At 39.0% G+C, this 19618-nt stretch overlaps 1 protein-coding gene across 2 annotated transcripts in view; it reads left to right on the top strand.

The window, feature by feature from the left end:
* The window catches only part of ryr2a (ryanodine receptor 2a (cardiac)), a 758045-nt gene that overhangs the window by 679247 nt on the left and 59180 nt on the right, over window positions 1-19618 (top strand). Inside the window, exons 82-88 of one of the 2 annotated variants that reach the window (XM_072580564.1) lie at window positions 150-167; window positions 3558-3638; window positions 4536-4624; window positions 11186-11314; window positions 13527-13631; window positions 13992-14073; window positions 18153-19459. In XM_072580564.1, the coding sequence (XP_072436665.1) occupies window positions 150-167; window positions 3558-3638; window positions 4536-4624; window positions 11186-11314; window positions 13527-13631; window positions 13992-14073; window positions 18153-19459 (1811 nt within the window). The remainder of the gene's footprint in view (window positions 1-149; window positions 168-3557; window positions 3639-4535; window positions 4625-11185; window positions 11315-13526; window positions 13632-13991; window positions 14074-18152; window positions 19460-19618) is intronic. The other variant, XM_072580565.1, reaches the window with a different exon arrangement.

Raw genomic sequence — 19618 nt, forward strand, 5'->3', positions numbered from 1 at the left:
TTTTCGTGTGACTTTTACAATTCTGTTTTCCCCTCTTTCAACCTACCCGATTCTTATAAAATTTAGAACGAAGTTGAGTATAATTTCTAATACCTAACCTCATCTTTTTTTTTCTTTTGATTTCAATTGTTCTGTCTTCCCCTCCTCAGTCATCACTCATGAGCGCGGTAATTATAACTCTGCCATTTCCTTTGTTACCTTGTGTCAGCACTGTACAGGTCCTGAACTCTGCCAATTTGCACTCTTTAGACATAGTTGTTAATACAAAAAAAAACATATATTTTTCTTTGTTTCTGCTTTAGAAAAGTTTAAGCCTTTTAGCCAACTTCACATCTGTTTTGCCTCTCTCTCAGGATTTGCACAGTAACTGGCACACTAGATGTAAGAACTGTGAGCCGTTAAGTGGCAGTGATGCGGTGGTTGGATGTGCCAAACTGTGGTGTACAGTTACTGTAGTATTTGTTGTGTATTCAATGTGGCTTTATGGCTGCACCTGTCGATGTGCAAGTAACAACTAAAAGACTTTTAGTGTTAAATTTTGTACCTAATTTAATTTTTCAGTTGCTTTAAAAACTAAAATGCAATGGCGCTGGTTATTTGTTGTGATGCAGATGACATTTTTTGTGTGAGTTTACTGTGTGTTTTACTATCTACCCTATTTTGCAACTGGGTTCCTTTGCATATCTTGCAATGTGAAGTTCAGGCAGAAAGCCTTTGTATTGTTTTGGCTATTTAGGTTCAGCCTGTTAAACATAAGACTCCAGAAATCAGAATTGCATACTGGTTGCAGAAATGGAAAAATGTTTCATAACACAGACTGGATATACTAGTCTTAAGAAAAGAATGGTCATTTAGTTCTCAGTCAAAGTTTCCATAGTGCGGACGCTGTTTTGCAAGGGTCTAATTTCATTGACCATGTTGAGAATTGTAGTCAACAAGAAAAGTCCCACTTTCAAAAAATTGAAAAAAACTATTTTTATGGAAACAAAAAAAATAGATCACCTCCATTGAGGTCCTCGGTGCCTGAAAATGAGAAAACAGGTTTAGTGAGGATCAAACTATCTCTGCAACCTATTTGAAATCTTTGGAATAGATTCACAGTTGTAATAACAGTCAATTATGAGTACTGATAATCGTAATAAATGTTTTTAATATCACACGTGTAAGATTCTGAACGGAGGTGACCGCTCAACATCTGAAGCAATTTATGCACTTGTTTTCTCTCCTGGATGTGGTTTCTACTCCATGTAAATAGCATTGCTGTTTACACCATTTCAGAAGAGCAACCCCAATCTTGCATTAAAATTACATGAGAAACCTGGAGAAACCTAATTGTAATTCCAATATCCTATTACATCAATCCCATCTTTCACTAGGCCCATGGCCACAGAACAAAGATAATTTCCAATGTTTCTGGATCCAGTATGTTTTTTCAGCCAAAGTTGTTTAAGATTAGTCAGTAATTGCATTCGCATTCCACTAACTACCAACATTTCTGGTTTTTCTTTTCACTACATCGTTGTTTCACTTACTGTACTCCATCTGTAGTTATACATCTGAAAAGTCCCATGTGAAGTCATAAAGCCATTAAGCATTAGCCTTTTTCATCATCCATGACTTGTTGTCAGTTGTCTTCATATTTTAGAATTGTTGACATGGTTCATGGCCAACGTCCAACAGGTTTGGTTCGGATGATTAGTTTCATTGATTAAAACTGAGCTCAGATGTTTGCTCCTTCATTGAGTTTGGTTAAATGTGATTGTTCAATTTGAAAGATTCCACACACAAGGGTTTATGAAGATTTATGACTCTCTGTGCTTAAAGGTGCAGAACCCCTACACCTTCATAACAAAAGTGACATTTGCTGAAGTTTGTAACTTGGAATACTCAACCAAATATTATTTTCTTATTATAAAAATACTTTATGCTACCCTCCTTTTCTTGCAATGTTTAAAATACGGTATAGTTGAGCAATGTTTTCAGTACAACAGTGGCCTAACAATGAGCCTTTGTTTAATATGTCCTTCTTCCCACAGTATACTCACAGGCATTTGCTCAAAATCTTCCTGAGGCAGCACAGCAAAGACTGGGTACTCAGTGGAGTGGTGGAACCAGCTTTTAATACTTAACTTTGAACAGTGTTCAATTACCCAACTATGCTGAGTTTGTGAGGAATGGACTGCTTCTTTGACAGTAGACTTCAAGTGAATCACATTAGATACGGCTTGGGGAATCTCCGCAAATTTCAGTTTATCAAAATATATTGAGGCTTCTTTCCTTTCTTTATAGCTATGTATTCCATTATCTTCACAAGTGTCATACAGGTGTTCAATTTTCTCCTGTCTTCCATTAAGATCCATCCTGAACTCAGCCAATTCAAATATCAATGTTAAGAAAAGCATTAAGATGAACGTGGTTTGGCTGTTAGATTCTGGAGTATTGTTTTGGACATCTCAAGCACATTTGCAAGTTTACGCAAGCTCCTGTAAATTTCCTTTTCTGTACATGTTCAATCTCAAAGAGCTGCATGACACACTGGATTCAATATGAGACTATTGAAGAAAAGATCAAGAACCATAATTTAAATTAAAGATTCAGCACTCACCATTTTACAATCATCTCAACTTATGTCCTGTAAGACACTCCTTGCCCACTTGGATTCACAACTAAATTACCAAGAAGCAGCTATATCTCTGAACCTAGCTTTGCAGAATCATCATCCTTAGAGCTCATGTAATTACATATTTAACTAAGCAAGCAACCTAATTAACACCGTAGCCCCAATGTTCCCAATATGTCATTAATGAAGCATCATGAAAGGCCAGTCTCTGCTTTTGACCAAGTTAGTGCATTTTAGAAAAATTGAAATTATTATGAATCATCAAATGTTTTGCATTTTAAATCCTTACACATGCATAAACAAGGGTCGAGAGTGTGGTGCTGGAAAAGCACAGCTGGCCAGGAAGCATCTGAGGAGGCTAATCAACATTTTGGGTGTAAACCCTTCATCAGGTCTTCGATGCTCCTGCTCCTGGGATGCTTCCTGACCAGTTGTGCTTCTCCAGCACCACAATCTCAACTCTGATCTCCAGCATTTGCAGTCCTCAGTTTCGCCTATATGCATATACACGGCTGTCTTGTTTATGTATTTGAATATATTTATAAATAATTATAAAATATATAATTTCAGGGGAGTCAATAAAAATTGGCAATAGCCATGTCAACTTCTAAAATTGTTTTCATGTGTTTTATTTTGAGTGTTTTCAGGTTTCATTTTTAATAGTCATATGCGTGCTGTTTTCATTTGTTCTCTATCTGTGAAGTGCACTGTGTGGGCTTCTGATAGAACAGTAGCTATGATTAGCCAATATTGGGAAACTAGGTGGTATATATATATATATCTATATATATATGTATATATATATATATATATATATATATAAATAAATATATTTGTAATTTAATTAAAAGTGTGCAAACGATTTAGATTTAGGATGCACATTGCCAGGCTCCTGATACTGACGCACTGCACTCTCACTATCACTGACATCTTGTAGGTGAGAAGGTGATGCAGGATGATGAGTTTACGTGTGATCTCTTTCGATTTCTCCAGCTGCTCTGTGAAGGTCACAACTCAGGTGTGTAACAAAGGCTGCGTGTGTGCTCATTGGTCAAGGGACAATGCATTATACTACAGTTGAAAAACTGATGGCTTTTGTATTCACATTTAGTTTTGCCTTTTAACTGGTAAACTATTGATGTAGTAATTGTGATGAAAACCGACTTTGAGGTTGAAAGGATTTTTGCATCATTGAGGCCAGGAATGTACAATCTTTGGGGTGGAAACCAGATATGTATTTCAAGGACCATGTAAGATTATGCGAGATGTAAATTTGGGAATTTCACATGCACCGAAATTCCAAACCAATCCATAGTACAATAAACATAAAAATGCCAGACTCCCAATGGTAAAATATAAGGCCCACATACACAAATTTATGAAAAGACAAACACAGAAAAATATGAGATTCTTTATAGAAAATAATAATCCTATCTATGTTCACAAGTTGTAAAATCCCAATTTGCACTAAAGAGTGACATGACCCAGACAAACCAAAAGTGATTAATAAAAATAGCCTTTTTGTACAGAAACAGAGCAAAGACGTCCCTTACAGAAAAAATAACAAAACTTGTCTCTACATAAAATAATAAGACTTCAGTAAACGAGAAGTGGCAAAACTCTCCAGACGTCATAAAATGAGACCTTCTCTTTTACTAAAGACAAGGGCCTCCATAAATAAAATTAGCAAGATTGCCTCACAAAACATTTGCAAGAAAAATGTAGAGAAAACAGGTCAATTCTTCGATACTCCAGATTGGACTATCATTATTGATTGCTCTTGTTACCTTTGGGTTGCTATTTTAATAGTATCAGTCTGTTATTCTTAACCTGCCCATGTGCTGTAGTTATTATAAGATACATCATTGTTTTGGATCCCAGCTCACATTTAAAATGTTGATTTATTTGTCTAAAGATTTCCAGAATTATCTACGAACCCAGACGGGCAACAACACAACAGTCAATATCATCATTTCAACTGTGGACTACCTCTTGAGAGTTCAGGTACTGTGTGTCAGAGATCATTCATCCTGGTTAGAGCAGATCTTGAGCAAAGAAAGTGTGCATGTTCAGTAGTATGTAAGTATTATGCAACCTATTCCCTGTTTTAACCAACAGTCAGATTCTGGTGGCCAGGAGACAGGTGGCAAATGTGCTGGACTTCAGTGATGTGAGGTTTGGGAAATTGAAGCTCCTGAGATACATCTGTGTCTTGCCAGCCAGCTGTTTGCTCCATATGTGTGAAATGTGACATCTGAGTGAGACCGGGCTATCGTTGGAGTGACAGGAGGCCCACTGATGGTATAGAAAAACTGCAGCCAGGAGTTTTGGGAGGCTTTTGCGGGAAATAGATAGCTCAGGATAGGAAGGGCCTGAATGTTTCCTGTGAGATTCCAAAACAGCACACCTGTGGACAAATAAGGGAAAAAGAAACTTGCGTTGAATGTGCTCTTCCAGCCTCAGATGCTTCACTTACGGCTTTATTGGCAGATGTAGTGCAGTTGGTAGCATTTCTGCCTCTGAACCACAAGTTTCTGGGTTTGAGTTCCACTCTGAAAGCTTGAGTGAATATAAGAAGACCAATGCTGACCATCCTGTTTGATACTGAAGAAACACAAAAGTGATGGATGTGTCATCCTATTAGACATAATGCTAAACTAATGCCTAACCTGCATGGTCAGGTAGGTATATAAGATCCTTGAGTATCATTTCAAAGAATGGGCAAGTGTGTTCTGGCCCATAGTTATTGCTCAGTCAACATTACAGGAAAAAAGAACATCTGATCTTTGCCATAATACCAGATTCATAATAAATCTAAACAATATGTTGGTGGAATATGAATGTTTACCTGTGATGCCAAAACAACTAAAATGGAAGTCGAAGTCAAAATGACTCCATTTCACAAGGCACAGTTTATAATGTGGTCACAGCCTGATGATACACTTCATGTATGAGTTAAAGTGATATTAATTGGTTGCTCTCTCTCTAGGTGGGAAATTTGTAGGTGAGTTGCCTGGCTGATTTTAACTGACCACCTGTATGCTTTCTGTTGGCCAAGTCAGGTATAAGTGGCCTTACTTTAGCCCCTGGATTAATTGGAATCTCATGAGAGAACTAATCTTCAAATGATCTGAATCCTGCTGAAGCTGGTGCCTTAAATAAATAAAGGCATTGATTTTTACCTTGGGTGAATGAGGAGCATAAAGCTTATTTAGTGTTTAAATAGACATCAAATACTGGCATCACCAGCAAAGCTTACATCCCATGAAGAAATGAAAGGATAAGACTAAGCTTGTCTCCCACTCAGAGCTGGCATCACTGACCTCAGGCTGTCTGTGCACAACAGCTAAATAAATATCTTTAAGAGATAGATTCTTAATCAGTAAGGGGATCAAAGGCTACGGAGAGAAGGCAGGAGAATACAGTTGAAAAACATTTCAGCTATGATTGAATGGTGGAGTGGATTTAACGGGCAAAATGGCCTAATTCTGCTCCTCTATCTTATGGTCATATGTTATGGTCTTATGCTGCAGCTGGGGATCCACTGGGACAGTCTCCCAAAGGGAAGATGAAGAATGGGGAATGGATCTCCTGCATTCCTAGTACAGCACTCATGATTTCCAGGCTTTGATGGACTTTCAACATCCATAAAACTAGCCTGCCTGGAAAGAGGAACACACATTACGAGAAATGTATCTGGTAAAATGAAATGGGACACTTGTACATTGCGGCTGAGGCAAGTCAATATTTCACAATGTATTCCTTGTAGGCTGTCCAACCATCCATACCTTGGTCAGTTTTTAAACTGCAACTTGTTCAATACTTTTATTAGTTGGTTGTTCTCTCTGGCAGGTCCTTCATGCTGCTTCCTGAATATAGAAGCAACAGAGTTATTAAGCAGAGCAATGTTTCAGATCTGTGACCCATCATGAAAACTTCTGTGATCCTCTCATCAGAAAGTTCTCATGGACAGTCACATGAAATGTTAAGTCTGTTTTTCTTTCCACTGTTGTTGGCAGTGTTTCCAGCATTTCCTGTTTTTACTTACAGAAATTACAGTATTTTGCTTTTGTATATGTTAAGCATCTTTGCCAATCTTATATTTTCCTGATTATTTATTTTCTTAAAAATCCCACCCTTTCTTGTCTACCTTTTACTTTGAATGGGATAGGAAAAATAGACAAAGTCTTTTCCCTGGGGTCGGGGAGTCCAGAACTAGAGGGCATAGGTTTAGGGTGAGAGGGGAAAGATATAAATGAGACGTAAGCGGCAATTTTTTCTCGCAGGCGGTGGTACGTGTATGGAATGAGCTGCCAGAGGATGTGGTGGAGGCTGGTACAATTGCAACATTTAAGAGGCATTTGGATGGGTATATGAGTAGGAAGGGTTTGGAGGGATATGGGCCGGGTGCTGGCAGATGGGACTAGATTGGGTTGGGATACCTGGTTAGCATGGACAGGTTGGACCGAAGGGTCTGTTTCCATGCTGTACATCTCTATGACTCTAGAAGAGCCTTTCTCAACATGTTTTATGTTGGTTACAGTGCAGAACTATAACAGTTACTTTTAGCTACAATTTGTAAATAATATTAGCTGCTAGTTTCTCTTTATATTTCTCAGCCTTTATTATTGCAATTGATTTTTGTGGTTCTGTTCGCCGAGCTGGGAATTTGTGTTGCAGACATTTCGTCCCCTGTCTAGGTGACATCCTCAGTGCTTGGGAGCCTCCTGTGAAGTGCTTCTGTGATGTTTCCTCCGGCATTTGTAGTGGTTTGAATCTGTCGCTTCCGGTTGTCAGTTCCAGCTGTCCGCTCCAGTGGCCGGTATATTGGGTCCAGGTCGATGTGCTTATTGATTGAATCTGTGGATGAGTGCCATGCCTCTAGGAATTCCCTGGCTGCTCTCTGTTTGGCTTGTCCTATAATAGTAGTATTGTCCCAGTTGAATTCATGTTGCTTGTCATCTGAGTGTGTGGCTACTAAGGATAGCTGGTCATGTCGTTTCATGGCTAGTTGGTGTTCATGGATGCGGATTGTTAGCTGTCTTCCTGTTTTTCCTATGTAGTGTTTTGTGCAGTCCTTGCATGGGATTTTGTACACTACATTGGTTTTGCTCATGCTGGGTATCGGGTCCTTTGTCCTGGTGAGTTGTTGTCTGAGAGTGGCTGTTGGTTTGTGTGCTATTATGAGTCCTAGTGGTTGCAGTAGTCTGGCTGTCAGTTCAGAAATGTTTTTGATGTATAGTAGTGTGGCTAGTCCTTTGGGTTGTGGCATGTCCTCATTCCGTTGTCAACAAGACAGGGAACCTATTAACAAAGACTGCATACTCAAACTACTGGACCTATGCCTCACAACACACTTCACATTCAACAACCAAATATATGAACAAATCACCGCACACCCATGGACTCACCCATCTCTGGACTCTTAGCAGAAGCGGTAATGTAAAGGTTAGAACAAACAGTCGTACCACAAATTCAACGTAAACTCTGGGTCAGATATGTAGACGATACCTTTGTAATCATTAAAAACACAGAAATAGAGAATACACTGGATCATCAATGCCACACTCACAGGTATCCGATTCACTAGAGAGGAAGAAAAGGACAACCAACTCCCATTCCTAGACGTGATGGTACGGAGAACACCGAACGCAGAATTCACCACAAAGGTTTACAGGAAAGCCACGCACACAGACCAAGTCCTAAATTACGAAAGCAATCACCCCAACACACACAAAAGAAGTTGCATCAAGACACTGTTCAAAAGTGCCACAATACACTGCAGTACACCAGAACTGCAAAAAGAGGAAGAAGAACATCTCTACAATGTATTCGCCAAAAACGGATACCCTCGCAATTTCATCAACAGATGCCTAAGGGAAATACTGCTCCAATATCTTATGGTCTTATGAATCTGTGAATATTTAACTCGCTGCATATTCAATCAAGAAATAACTTAATGAAATAACAGGGAATAAAATGTTGAAATATGAATTGAACAAGTAATGTGGACAGATTGACAATGGCACGCGCCATGTGTATGCATTAAAAAGAAGATATTTATACTGTTTCTAAGCATAGCAACAGTTAACCCCACCACTTTGAATTGTTACTGAAATACTGCAGTACTAAGCATGAGACCTCATAGCTTTCTTGTGTTCATGAGAGCTACTACATGTGTCAATTGAGCATGGGTGCTTTACTGTGATCAGAGTGGGTGGTATCTTTTGCCCATGCTACTAAATAAGCCCCATTAATGAAGTATGAATCATGTTGCTGTGCATATGCTAGATTTACATTTTTTTTCTTAAGGATTATTCAATGAGTTTCTCCAGAATGCTTTAGGCTTGGCTTATAATGGGAAAGACATGATTGCTGCCCCTTTAGAGCAGATTGATCAGTGGGGAAGGTCAGATGAATGCAAACACAACAAGAAGACTGCAGAGAACTGCAGACTGATGGAAAAGCACTTCATTTGGGCACCTAGGGCATGTGTTACTGTTAGGGTCAAGGTGACCAACTATCTAATACTGTGTCAGATACTATATGTAATCTTGAAAAGGTAGAACTGTAAAAGTATAACACAAGTGATGTTATAGTGCATTTTGATGTAGCTCCCTTTATTGACAATCTAGGAACAATCTAAACTTTGCAGAATGAATGCCTAAGTATTGAGGATTAACATTTTACCCAGCCGAGCAAAGATGTATCCAAAAGGACACATTGTGAACTGAACAATGTACTTAATCATTGTTGCTGCCAACTGAGAATACTTGCCTACTTTGTAACTTTATAACTACTCCACAGTGTTAAGTAATAAGTTACAACAATAAAGAAATGTTTCAACGTACAACTAGTCAATTTTACAGTTTTTTAAAGAGGAAATATGATTTTCCTCAGTATTTTGACCATGTGCCTTTTTCCTCTGGACTTTATGGGGGTCATCAATGTCTCTTGTTGAGATCGGGATCCTCATTCTAAGTAGGAGGTCAAAACCAGATTTCCCCTCAGCCAACATTTTACTTTGGTAGTGTGGGGTTTGAAAGCCCACTAGAGGCAATATAAGTTTGAGAGTTCATGAAGCAAATGGAAAGACTGCTGAGCAATCTGAAACATTCTGAAAGGTAAATGTAAAGTTTGTTCACATGTCATTATGAGGTGCTGTATTATTATGTAGATGTATTTTTATGAAGTGATTCATCAGAGGGATATGACCTTCAAAGATAAGTTGTCACTTACCTTGACCAGTCTTTTGCACTTGTTCACATGTGTTAGAATGTGTAGTCATTGGAAAATGTAGTGAAAAGTGTTACAAAGTGTCTTGGCAGCCTGTATTGTCATCTTTTCTAATGCAATTTAGTTGGGTCCAATGGATTAAAAAACATGGCTTTGACAAAGCCACATGATCCCTTACATTGAATGCTAAGCACTTTGTTTGGAAATTAAAGTGAACCCCTGCTTTTCTTTCCTTCGAAGAGAGTAGCCTACGATTTGGGCAGCAGTGACCAATATAAATATTTGGCTGAGTTTGAAGTACTATTGGGTTTTAGCATTAAAAAAATGACAATTTCAAGAAGTTGCAATTAACATTTTGTTCCTTTGATGTGGTTTTTGGTTTGTTTTCACAAGGTAATCGGCTGGCATGGGTTTAAGGACCACTTAAATCCTGTTGGAAGCTGGGATACTGTGTTGAAGAACAAAAGTGAGCATTCTAACCTACCCGCTTCTGCAGCCATACTCCTCTTGTACCCAGCATGCCTTGCAACTGCACTGCAAACCTGACTCCAGTGCAAAAAGAAAAAAAGTTGTCATGTGAAGTCATACATTCAAGTTGCAAGAAACAAAAGTGTGCAGTTTGGTGCTCCAGAGAAGATTGATCCCCATATAGTTGAGTCCATAAGGTATTCCTGGTAGAGTGGAATTATGCAATGAGGATAAATGTGGAGAATGCTGGAAGCATACAGACAAGTAAAAGGTTGTTAATTGTGAACAGGCTTGAATTGAAGATCTTTATGCAAACTATTGTCATATATGGTCTTCCTTCAGATATTATTGAATCTTTGTAAATTGCCTGCAGTTTTATTACCCTTTTTTTAACATTTCACAGCATTTCGTATGCATGTCGTTCTGAAACAATTCAGTAAAAAGCAGAGTGCTATTGCAGCTAATTAATACTGTGCTGTCTGGGTAGACTAGATATATCTGTTACCTCAGCTCATTAGCACAAAATATATAAGGGAATTACCCAATCCTTGTAGGAGCAAACATGTTAAGTTGATTGTTATCAATTTATGAAGTAATTGAGCAATATTATTTTCTGATAACATCTCAGTTGTGCAATAACTATCACACAGTGTTCATAGAAGATTGTATATTGAATGAAATTGCACATTCCTAAGAGAATGCTAAAATACTGGGGAGAACAGTGAACTCTGATTTAATGCACAACCCTGGGCTTTCTGTGCACATTAAACTTCTTATATGTTGGAAAACTATTTGCATCTCCTAAAATACTGTACACTGGATGTCCATAATTATGACCACTATCTTTTGTTTTGCCTCCAGGAATCAATCAGTGACTTCTATTGGTTTTATTCTGGGAAGGACATCATTGATGAACAGGGACAGCGCAATTTCTCAAAGGCAATCAATGTGGCAAAGCAAGTGTTCAACACACTTACTGAGTACATTCAGGTAGAATCATCACTGAGAACCATCAGTGCTCTTCAGTTAAGCTTGTTGGTGAAAAGATCAGATGTATTAGCTTTATGTCATATTCACCGTAATAGCCTAGTTATTGAATTAGAAAATAATGGTGAGGTTGTTACTAAGAATTAGCTCAGAAACGATTTGTCAGTTTCTTGATGGGTACAGTTAAGTTGTCCAATTTATCTGGTCATACATATACAGCACTTGAAAGTGTGGTATTTACACTAAAATATACTCACCACAAATAAAAATCAGGAGATTCAAGTGTACAATGATATGATCAGTCTTCAGTCTTAATTACTGCCTCACAATCTTGCAGGTACTGGGATTTGAATTCTATGATCATGGACTCTCATTTATGAGGACATTAATTATCTTTGGAGATTATTTGAAAATTAAAAATTTGAAAATTTGGTCAGAAATATTTGTCTATTTTGTCTATTTCATTCGGCTGCCTTTATTTCCATATCTCTTTTCTCTTTACACCTTTCTGTTCACAATCTTAGGCTGAATTAAATATTCTATCCTAATTCAGAACTGTCTGTACTGCAGTAAGGATCTTTCAATCTGATTAACTGAGGTGAGATAAAGTTGCTTCCTTTATTACACAGGTCCTAATCAGACTCCTGATTAGCTTTAACTTATAACTTAAAAACTCATAAAATATTTTACCCAATCCAGTCCCAGTCCAAATATTTTACCCAGTCCAGCGAATGGTGGTGCGTTAATTTGCTGCAGGCAGCAGAACCTGGGGTACTATAATGCACGAGTGTTCATTTCAGTGTAGCTCCCTTTATTGACCCATATAGCAGAATGATTTGCCAAACCATTTTCTAGGAACATATTAGTACAATAATTTATATAAATTATATAGTCATAGAGTTATAGAGATGTACAGCTTGGAAACAGACCCTTTGGTCCAACTCGTCCATGCCAATAAGATGTCCTAAATGAATCCAGTCCCATTTGCCAGCATTTGGCCCATATCCTTCTAAGCCCTTCCTATTCATATATCCATCCTGATGTCTTTTGAATGTTGTAATTGTACCAACCTCCACTTCATCCTCTGGCCATTCATTCCCTACACACACCACCCTCTGCATGAAAACATTGGCCCTTAGGTCCCTTTCAAATCTTTTCCCTCTCACCTTAAACCTATGCCCTCTAGTTTTGGACTCCCCGACCCTGGGGAAAAGACCTTGTCTGTTCACCCTATTCATGCCTCTCATGATTTTATAAACCTGTTAAGGTCATCCCTCACCCTCCAATGCTCTAGGGAAAATTCCCCAGCCCCTACCCTAAAGCTCAAACCTTTCAATCCTGGCAACATCCTTGTAAATCTTTTCTGAATCCTTTCAAGTTTGTTTGTTGTTAAGTATGGCAGAAAAGTTGTATAAAGTTCAAAATTTAGTGGGAGCAATATCTGAAAGGAACAGGAGAAGGCCATTCAGCCTCTCAAACATGTACTCCCAATGTAATAGGTCTTGGCTAGCCTAGTTATCTGAATTAGCTCCATTTACATTAAAACACTTGAATAATCTATCAATCCCAATGCTTTATGGTTCAATCAACCTAGCATGAGGGGCTTTTTAGGGAGAGGGTTTCATTTCAATTTGTTCGTATAGCGCAGAAGAAGACCGTTTGATACATTAGATCTGTCCTGGCTCTTTGAAGGGGCAAGCTTCCCAGCTGTAAGTAAATAAGACCTAAGCCTCAAAATAGCTTATGCCTCTTTCCAGAAACAACCATCAGGCAACTAATGGTTTCTGCCAGCATCCTACACTTTGTTCATTGTACGTCTCAAGTTAAAGTCATCGCCTTTGTCTCCAAAGCTTCTTTCCTTATGCAACAAAAGACTATAATTGTAAAAATCAATATCACCTTTACATTGGAAACTCTAGGACAATTTCTAATGTAGCTTGAAGTGTCAGATACCCGAGTACAAGCAGGAAGTGAGTTATCTTGCTTCGGTTACCATTGGAGAATCAGTCTCGATTATGAGCAGATATCGTGAAGTGGAAGTTGAAATCACCTCCATCTGACTCAGAGTGAGAGTGCAAATCAGCTGAAAAAAAATGTTGCCATTTATGATTCAAGATTCTTGCACAAAAAATGGATTCTGGTTGAAAAGATTTATTGGTCAGCTAGTGCAATGTAAATACTTTAGTTTTGTGCTAAACTCTGTTTATTTCTATAGGGCCCCTGCACTGGAAATCAGCAAAGTCTGGCACATAGCAGACTATGGGATGCAGTGGTTGGCTTTCTTCATGTGTTTGCCCACATGCAAATGAAACTGTCCCAGGTTAGTGAGTGGGTATGCAAATAAAGAAAGGCTTTGGTATTTACTCCAGCCTCCATTTCTGTGCCTATCTCCAGGCAATAGATTGCTAAAGGACAAAAACATGTAGAGAATTAAGAGACAATTTAGCAGGGAAAATGCAAACGTTTAGGAAAACAAAATAGTATAAGAGAAAGAAATATTCTAAGTTTACTGAACAACAGTTAGCTTATTCAGAGTAGACAAAAAATGAAAAAAGTAATTTTTATGATGATTTCTTCACGGCATTGATCGTTAGAATTCAATTATAGAAATTTAACAATGTAAAGCAAAATTAAAACCTTAAAGTTATTTATTACAGTATCTACATGTTACATTTTCTAGGATTCTAGCCAAATTGAGTTGCTGAAGGAGTTGATGGACCTTCAGAAGGATATGGTCGTAATGCTGCTTTCAATGTTGGAAGGTGAGTCTGTGAAATAAAATTAGACACAAATAATTTAACGAATAAATAAAACCTTAATTAATTTGGTGCTCTTATTTCTGTCTGTTATAGAGTCATTGACTCATTGAGTCATACAGGATGGAAACACACCCTTAGGACCAACTCTTCCATGCCAACCAAGTTTCCCAAACTAAATTAATCCAGTTTGTCTGCCTTCAAAACCTTTCCTATTCATGTACCTGTCCAAATGTCTTTTAAACTTTGAACCTGCATTTACCACTTCCTCTGGCAGCTAAACCATCTGTGCGAAAAAGTTGCCCTTCAGGTCCCTTTCAGATCTTTCTCCTGTCACCTTAAAATTATGCCCTCTAGTTTTGAACTACCCCAACCTTAGGAAAAAGGCCTTTACTATTCACCTTATCTATGTTCTTCATGATTTTATAAACCCCTATAAGGTCACCTCTCAATCTCCCAAGTCCAGTGAAGAAAAAACAGCTTCTCCTCATAACTGAAACTCTCCAGTCCCAGTAACATCCTTGTAAATCTTTTCTGCACCCTCTCCAATTTAATAATACCCTTCCCATAGCAGGGTGACCAGAGCTGTACACAGTACTTGAAAAGTGGCCTCATCAATGTCCTGAACAACTGCAACATGACATCTCAACTCCTATACTCAGTGTTCTGAGCAATGAAGGCAAGGATGCCAAATGCCTTCTTAACCACCCTGTCTGCCTGTGACACAACTTTCAATGAACAATGTACATGGACGCCTAGATCTCTCTGTTCGACAACTTTCCCCAGGGCCCTACCATTAATTGTGTGTGTCATGCCCTTGTTCATGTTACCAAAATGTCACACCTCACATTTATCTAAATTAAACTTGATCTGCCACCCCTCAATCTGTTGACCCAATTGATCAAGATCCCTTTGTAATCTTAGAGAACCGTCTTCACTGTCCACAACACCACCAATTTTGGTGCCATTTGCAAATTTACTAACCATGCTTCCTATATTCTCATCCAAATCCTTTATATAAATGACAAACTGCAGTGGACCCAGTACTGATCCCTGCAGAACACTGCTGGTCACAGACCTCCAGTCTGAAAAAAAACCCACCACTACCCTCTGTCTCTGTACATTGATCTCAGTCCAAACTGTACCGTTTTTAACTTTGATATTTTTTTCATTCTGAAATCACCTTGTCTTATTCTTCCAATCGCATTTTTCTTGAAAATAATCATTGATGTTCACAGCATAGAAAGTGACAATTTGGCCCATAACGGTTTTCCCAGCTCAGTGTCAGAGTAATCCTGTATTTTTGCTGTTCTTATTATCTATAGAGTTTCCCTTCAGAAGATAGAATGGTCATTGTCTCAAACACTCTGTGGCAAAGAATTCAATGTCCCAACAACCCTGTATATAAGAACATTTGTCTTGAACACTGGGCTCACTTGAAGTAATAATTTTAAGTTAATGACCCCTATAATCACTGAACCACCATCTGTTGAATCAGCCAAAACCTTTTTGAGATCTTCATAACGTCCATAAACAGACCATGTCTGTTCCAGCAGAAGTAGTCCTAATATTGTACATTCCTCTTTATAACCATTGTTTCATTTCCCTGGATCATACAGGTGATTTTATGCTATATGTATTTAATATATTTTCTAAACTGGGGCCCTCAAAACTGCATATAGTTTAACTCTGGATCAACCAATGTTTGGTATAAAGTTAGCTTTACCTTTTCTACTCCTCTATCCTGTTACCTATTTAATACCCAAAATTCTATTGATATTTTTAAGGTTTTATTTAGAGTCCCTACAGTGTAGAAATAGGCCCTTCAGCTCAACATGTCCATACTGATCCTCTGAAGAGTATCCCGCCCAAACCCATTTCCCTACCCTATTACTCTACATTGACCCCTGACTAATGCACCTAATCTATGCAGTGCTGAACACTATGTGAAATTTAGCATGGCCAATTCATCTGACTTGCACATCTTTGGACTGTGAGAGGAAGCCGAAGCACCCGGAGGAAATCCGCACAGACATGGAGGGGTGGGGGTGGGGGGTGGTGTAAAATGTGCAAACTCCACACAGACAGTCACCAGAGGCTGGAATTGAACCCAGGTCCCCAGTGCTGTGAGGCAGCAGTGCAAACCACTGAGCCACCATGCTGCCCCTTCACATTTACCTTCACATTCGGGAATTATACATTTAAATCTCCTGGTCTCTCAGGCTTTCTTGCCCTTCTAATTCTTTACATAAAGTATGAACTTTCACTCCTTGCTTTTCCTCCAAGTATCTATTACTTATCCATATTAAATTCAGTTGCCATTTGGCTGTCCATTCTGCTAACCTGTCTGTGTTTATCCAAAATGTTTACAGTCTTCACTTTATTAAATCCTTTCTTCTAAATGAGCCAGCAAATTTTGCAGTCCAATTCCAGGGCCAGATCATTAATGTGGAGTGAGGTCAGCTGGGGGTCCAGGAACCAAGGGCAGGAGTAGGCCCAGGCCTACAGTGCCATTCAATAAGATCACTGCTTATCAAACTGTAGCTCAGTTCCACTTTCCTGCATGCTCTGATCTTTAAGGGCAGATAGCTATCAAACCTTTTCCGAAATAAATTCACTTATTCTGATACATTGCTCTTGCTTTATAACTAAATTTCCCTTTCTGCTACATGGCCAATTACAGCATATTCTTGCAGCATTCGAAGAGAGAAATCAGAGATAACGTTTTGGATCCAGTGACCCTCTCAGTTCTGAGGAAGGGTTGCGGGACTCAAACCATTAACTTTGATTTCTCTCCACAGATGCTGCCAGAGCTGCTGAGCTTTTCCAGCAGTTTCTATGTTTATTTCTGATTTCCAGCATCCACAGTTCTTTTACACCATATTCTTGAGTTTTCCTATTAATCACTTTCTGAAAAAAAAAGCCCATCTATGTTACACCTATAATATTCCATTAAATCTAATGCTCTCATTCCACCATTCCAGGTACTCACTTTGTGGAGGGAAACCCAACAAGCAAATGCAAGGGACAGGGTCCCTGTTGGGCGGGTGAGGGGATAAGGCTGGCTGGCCCTGTGCCGGCTCTTAACTGAGATGCCAAAAAATGGTTTAATGAGTTAGTTCTGTGACATTTTAATGGTCATTTTTCATTAATTATTCATTTTATTTAAATGATCAATTTGTTGCTTTGGAATTGCTTTCTCAAAATTCACAGTAACTGTTGTGGCAAATATTATCTTTCTGAAATTTGCTCATTGGTAACACAAGTAAGAGGAAAAATTGAAATGCAATTCCCCAGTGTCAAAACACAAGGACAATCCTGTTCAGGAGGGATGAAGTTGCCTCTGTTTTAACCTCTCAAATACCTGTTCTTACGTTTTACTGGGGGTATAAAATGAAGACCTTGGTTTGCAAAATGTGAGGCACTGAGATGCAATATCAGAACAAGTCTGATTCAATCAAAGCAATCAAATTATCACTCATGGCTCAGTTTGCAGCTGTCTTGCCTCAGAGTCAAAGGTTTCTAGATTCAAGTCCCCATCAAGAATTTGAATACAGAGTCACGAACACTCCTGTGCAAAATGGAGGCGGTGCTGTACTGTTTAAGGGTGGCAATGTGGCTCAGTGGTTAGCACTGCCACCTCACGGTGCCAGGGATCCTGGTTCGTTTCAAGTCTTGAGGGACTGTCTGTGTGGAGTTTGCACATTCTCCTCGTGTCTGTGTGGATTTCCTCCAGGTGCCCTGGTTTCCTCCCACAATGCAAAGATGTGCAGGTTAGGTAGGTTGGCCATGCTACATTACCCTGTATTGTGCAGGGACATACAGGCTGGGTGGATTAGCCACTGTAAATGCAGGTTCAGGGATAACATGAGGGGGCTGAGTCTGGGTGCGATACCCTTCAGAGGGTTAGTGCAGACTCTATGGGCCAAATAGCCTCTTTCTGCACTGTGGGGATTCTACGAATTTATTGCATGAGATCATGCACTATTATGCAAAACAGACATTTAAAGTACAAGTGAAGAGACATTGATAATAAAGGATTGATAATGGACCAAATGTAACATTACATGAACTATTTACTTCAGGTAATGTCGTCAATGGAACTATTGGCAAGCAGATGGTAGACATGTTGGTGGAATCCTCAAACAATGTGGAAATGATTCTCAAATTCTTTGACATGTTCCTTAAGTTAAAGAACCTAACATCATCTGATGCGTTCAAAGAATATGATCCTGATAGCAAAGGTCTAATCTCCAAGAGGGACTTCCAGAAGGCTATGGAGAGTCATAAACACTACACACAGTCAGAAACTGAATTCCTACTCTCCTGTGCAGAGACTGATGAGAATGAGATGCTGGATTATGAAGAGTTTGTTGAAAGATTTCATGAACCTGCAAAAGACATTGGTTTCAATGTTGCAGTGCTACTGACCAACTTATCGGAGCACATGCCCCATGATACTCGCCTGCAGACCTTCCTGGAGTTGGCAGAGAGTGTTCTCAATTATTTTCAGCCTTTTCTTGGCCGCATCGAGATTATGGGAAGTGCCAAGCGAATTGAGAGAGTCTACTTTGAGATCAGTGAATCCAGCAGGACTCAATGGGAGAAGCCACAAGTAAAGGAGTCCAAGAGACAATTCATCTTCGATGTTGTGAATGAAGGAGGAGAGAAGGAAAAGATGGAACTGTTTGTGAATTTCTGTGAAGACACAATCTTTGAAATGCAGTTAGCTGCACAGATCTCAGAGTCAGATTCTACTGAGAGATCGGTGAGTAAAGAGGAGTCTCAAAAGGATAAAATGGAGGAAGAAGATCCCAAAATGAACTTTTTTTCCATGACAACAATTAGATCTGCCTTAATGGCTCTCAGGTATAATGTGATGATTCTCATGAAGTTACTCACAATGAAAAGCCTCAAAAAGCAGATGAAGAAAATAAAGAAAATGACAATGAAGGACATGGTTATGACCTTGTTTGCCTTCTATTGGAGTTTATTGATCGGGTTCTCCCATTTTGTATTTAGTGTTTTCCGTGGATTCTTCCGCATCATGTACAGCACTTTCTTGGGGGGCAGCCTTGTTGAGGGAGCCAAGAAGATTAAAGTTACAGAACTTCTAGCTAACATGCCAGATCCGACACATGATGAGGTACGAGGTGAAGTTGGTGAAGGAGAGGGAAAAGTTACACAATCAACCCTGCCTTCTGAAGACTTGACTGACCTAACAGCTATCACTGAGGAGAGTGACTTCCTTTCTGATATTTTTGGATTAGACCTACGGCGTGAGGGAGGCCAGTACAAACTAATACCACACAATCCAAATGCTGGAGTGAGGGATCTAATTAGTCCACCTTACCTCACTGTTCCACTTCCAGAACTTCAAAGCATCCAACAGGTAACACAAAACGTTAGCCATTCTCTTGCAATGTGTTAGATTTTGGTGGTGGGGGCGGGGGTGGGTTGCATGGTTACAATTACTGAATAAAGAGAAGTTGACTTGTTGTAAGCGATTTTCAGATATTTCATTGAGTTTGTTAAGAAGCAGTCGTTTACG

Source organism: Chiloscyllium punctatum, chromosome 11 (assembly GCF_047496795.1).
Source record: "Chiloscyllium punctatum isolate Juve2018m chromosome 11, sChiPun1.3, whole genome shotgun sequence".
Lineage (NCBI taxonomy): Eukaryota > Metazoa > Chordata > Chondrichthyes > Orectolobiformes > Hemiscylliidae > Chiloscyllium > Chiloscyllium punctatum.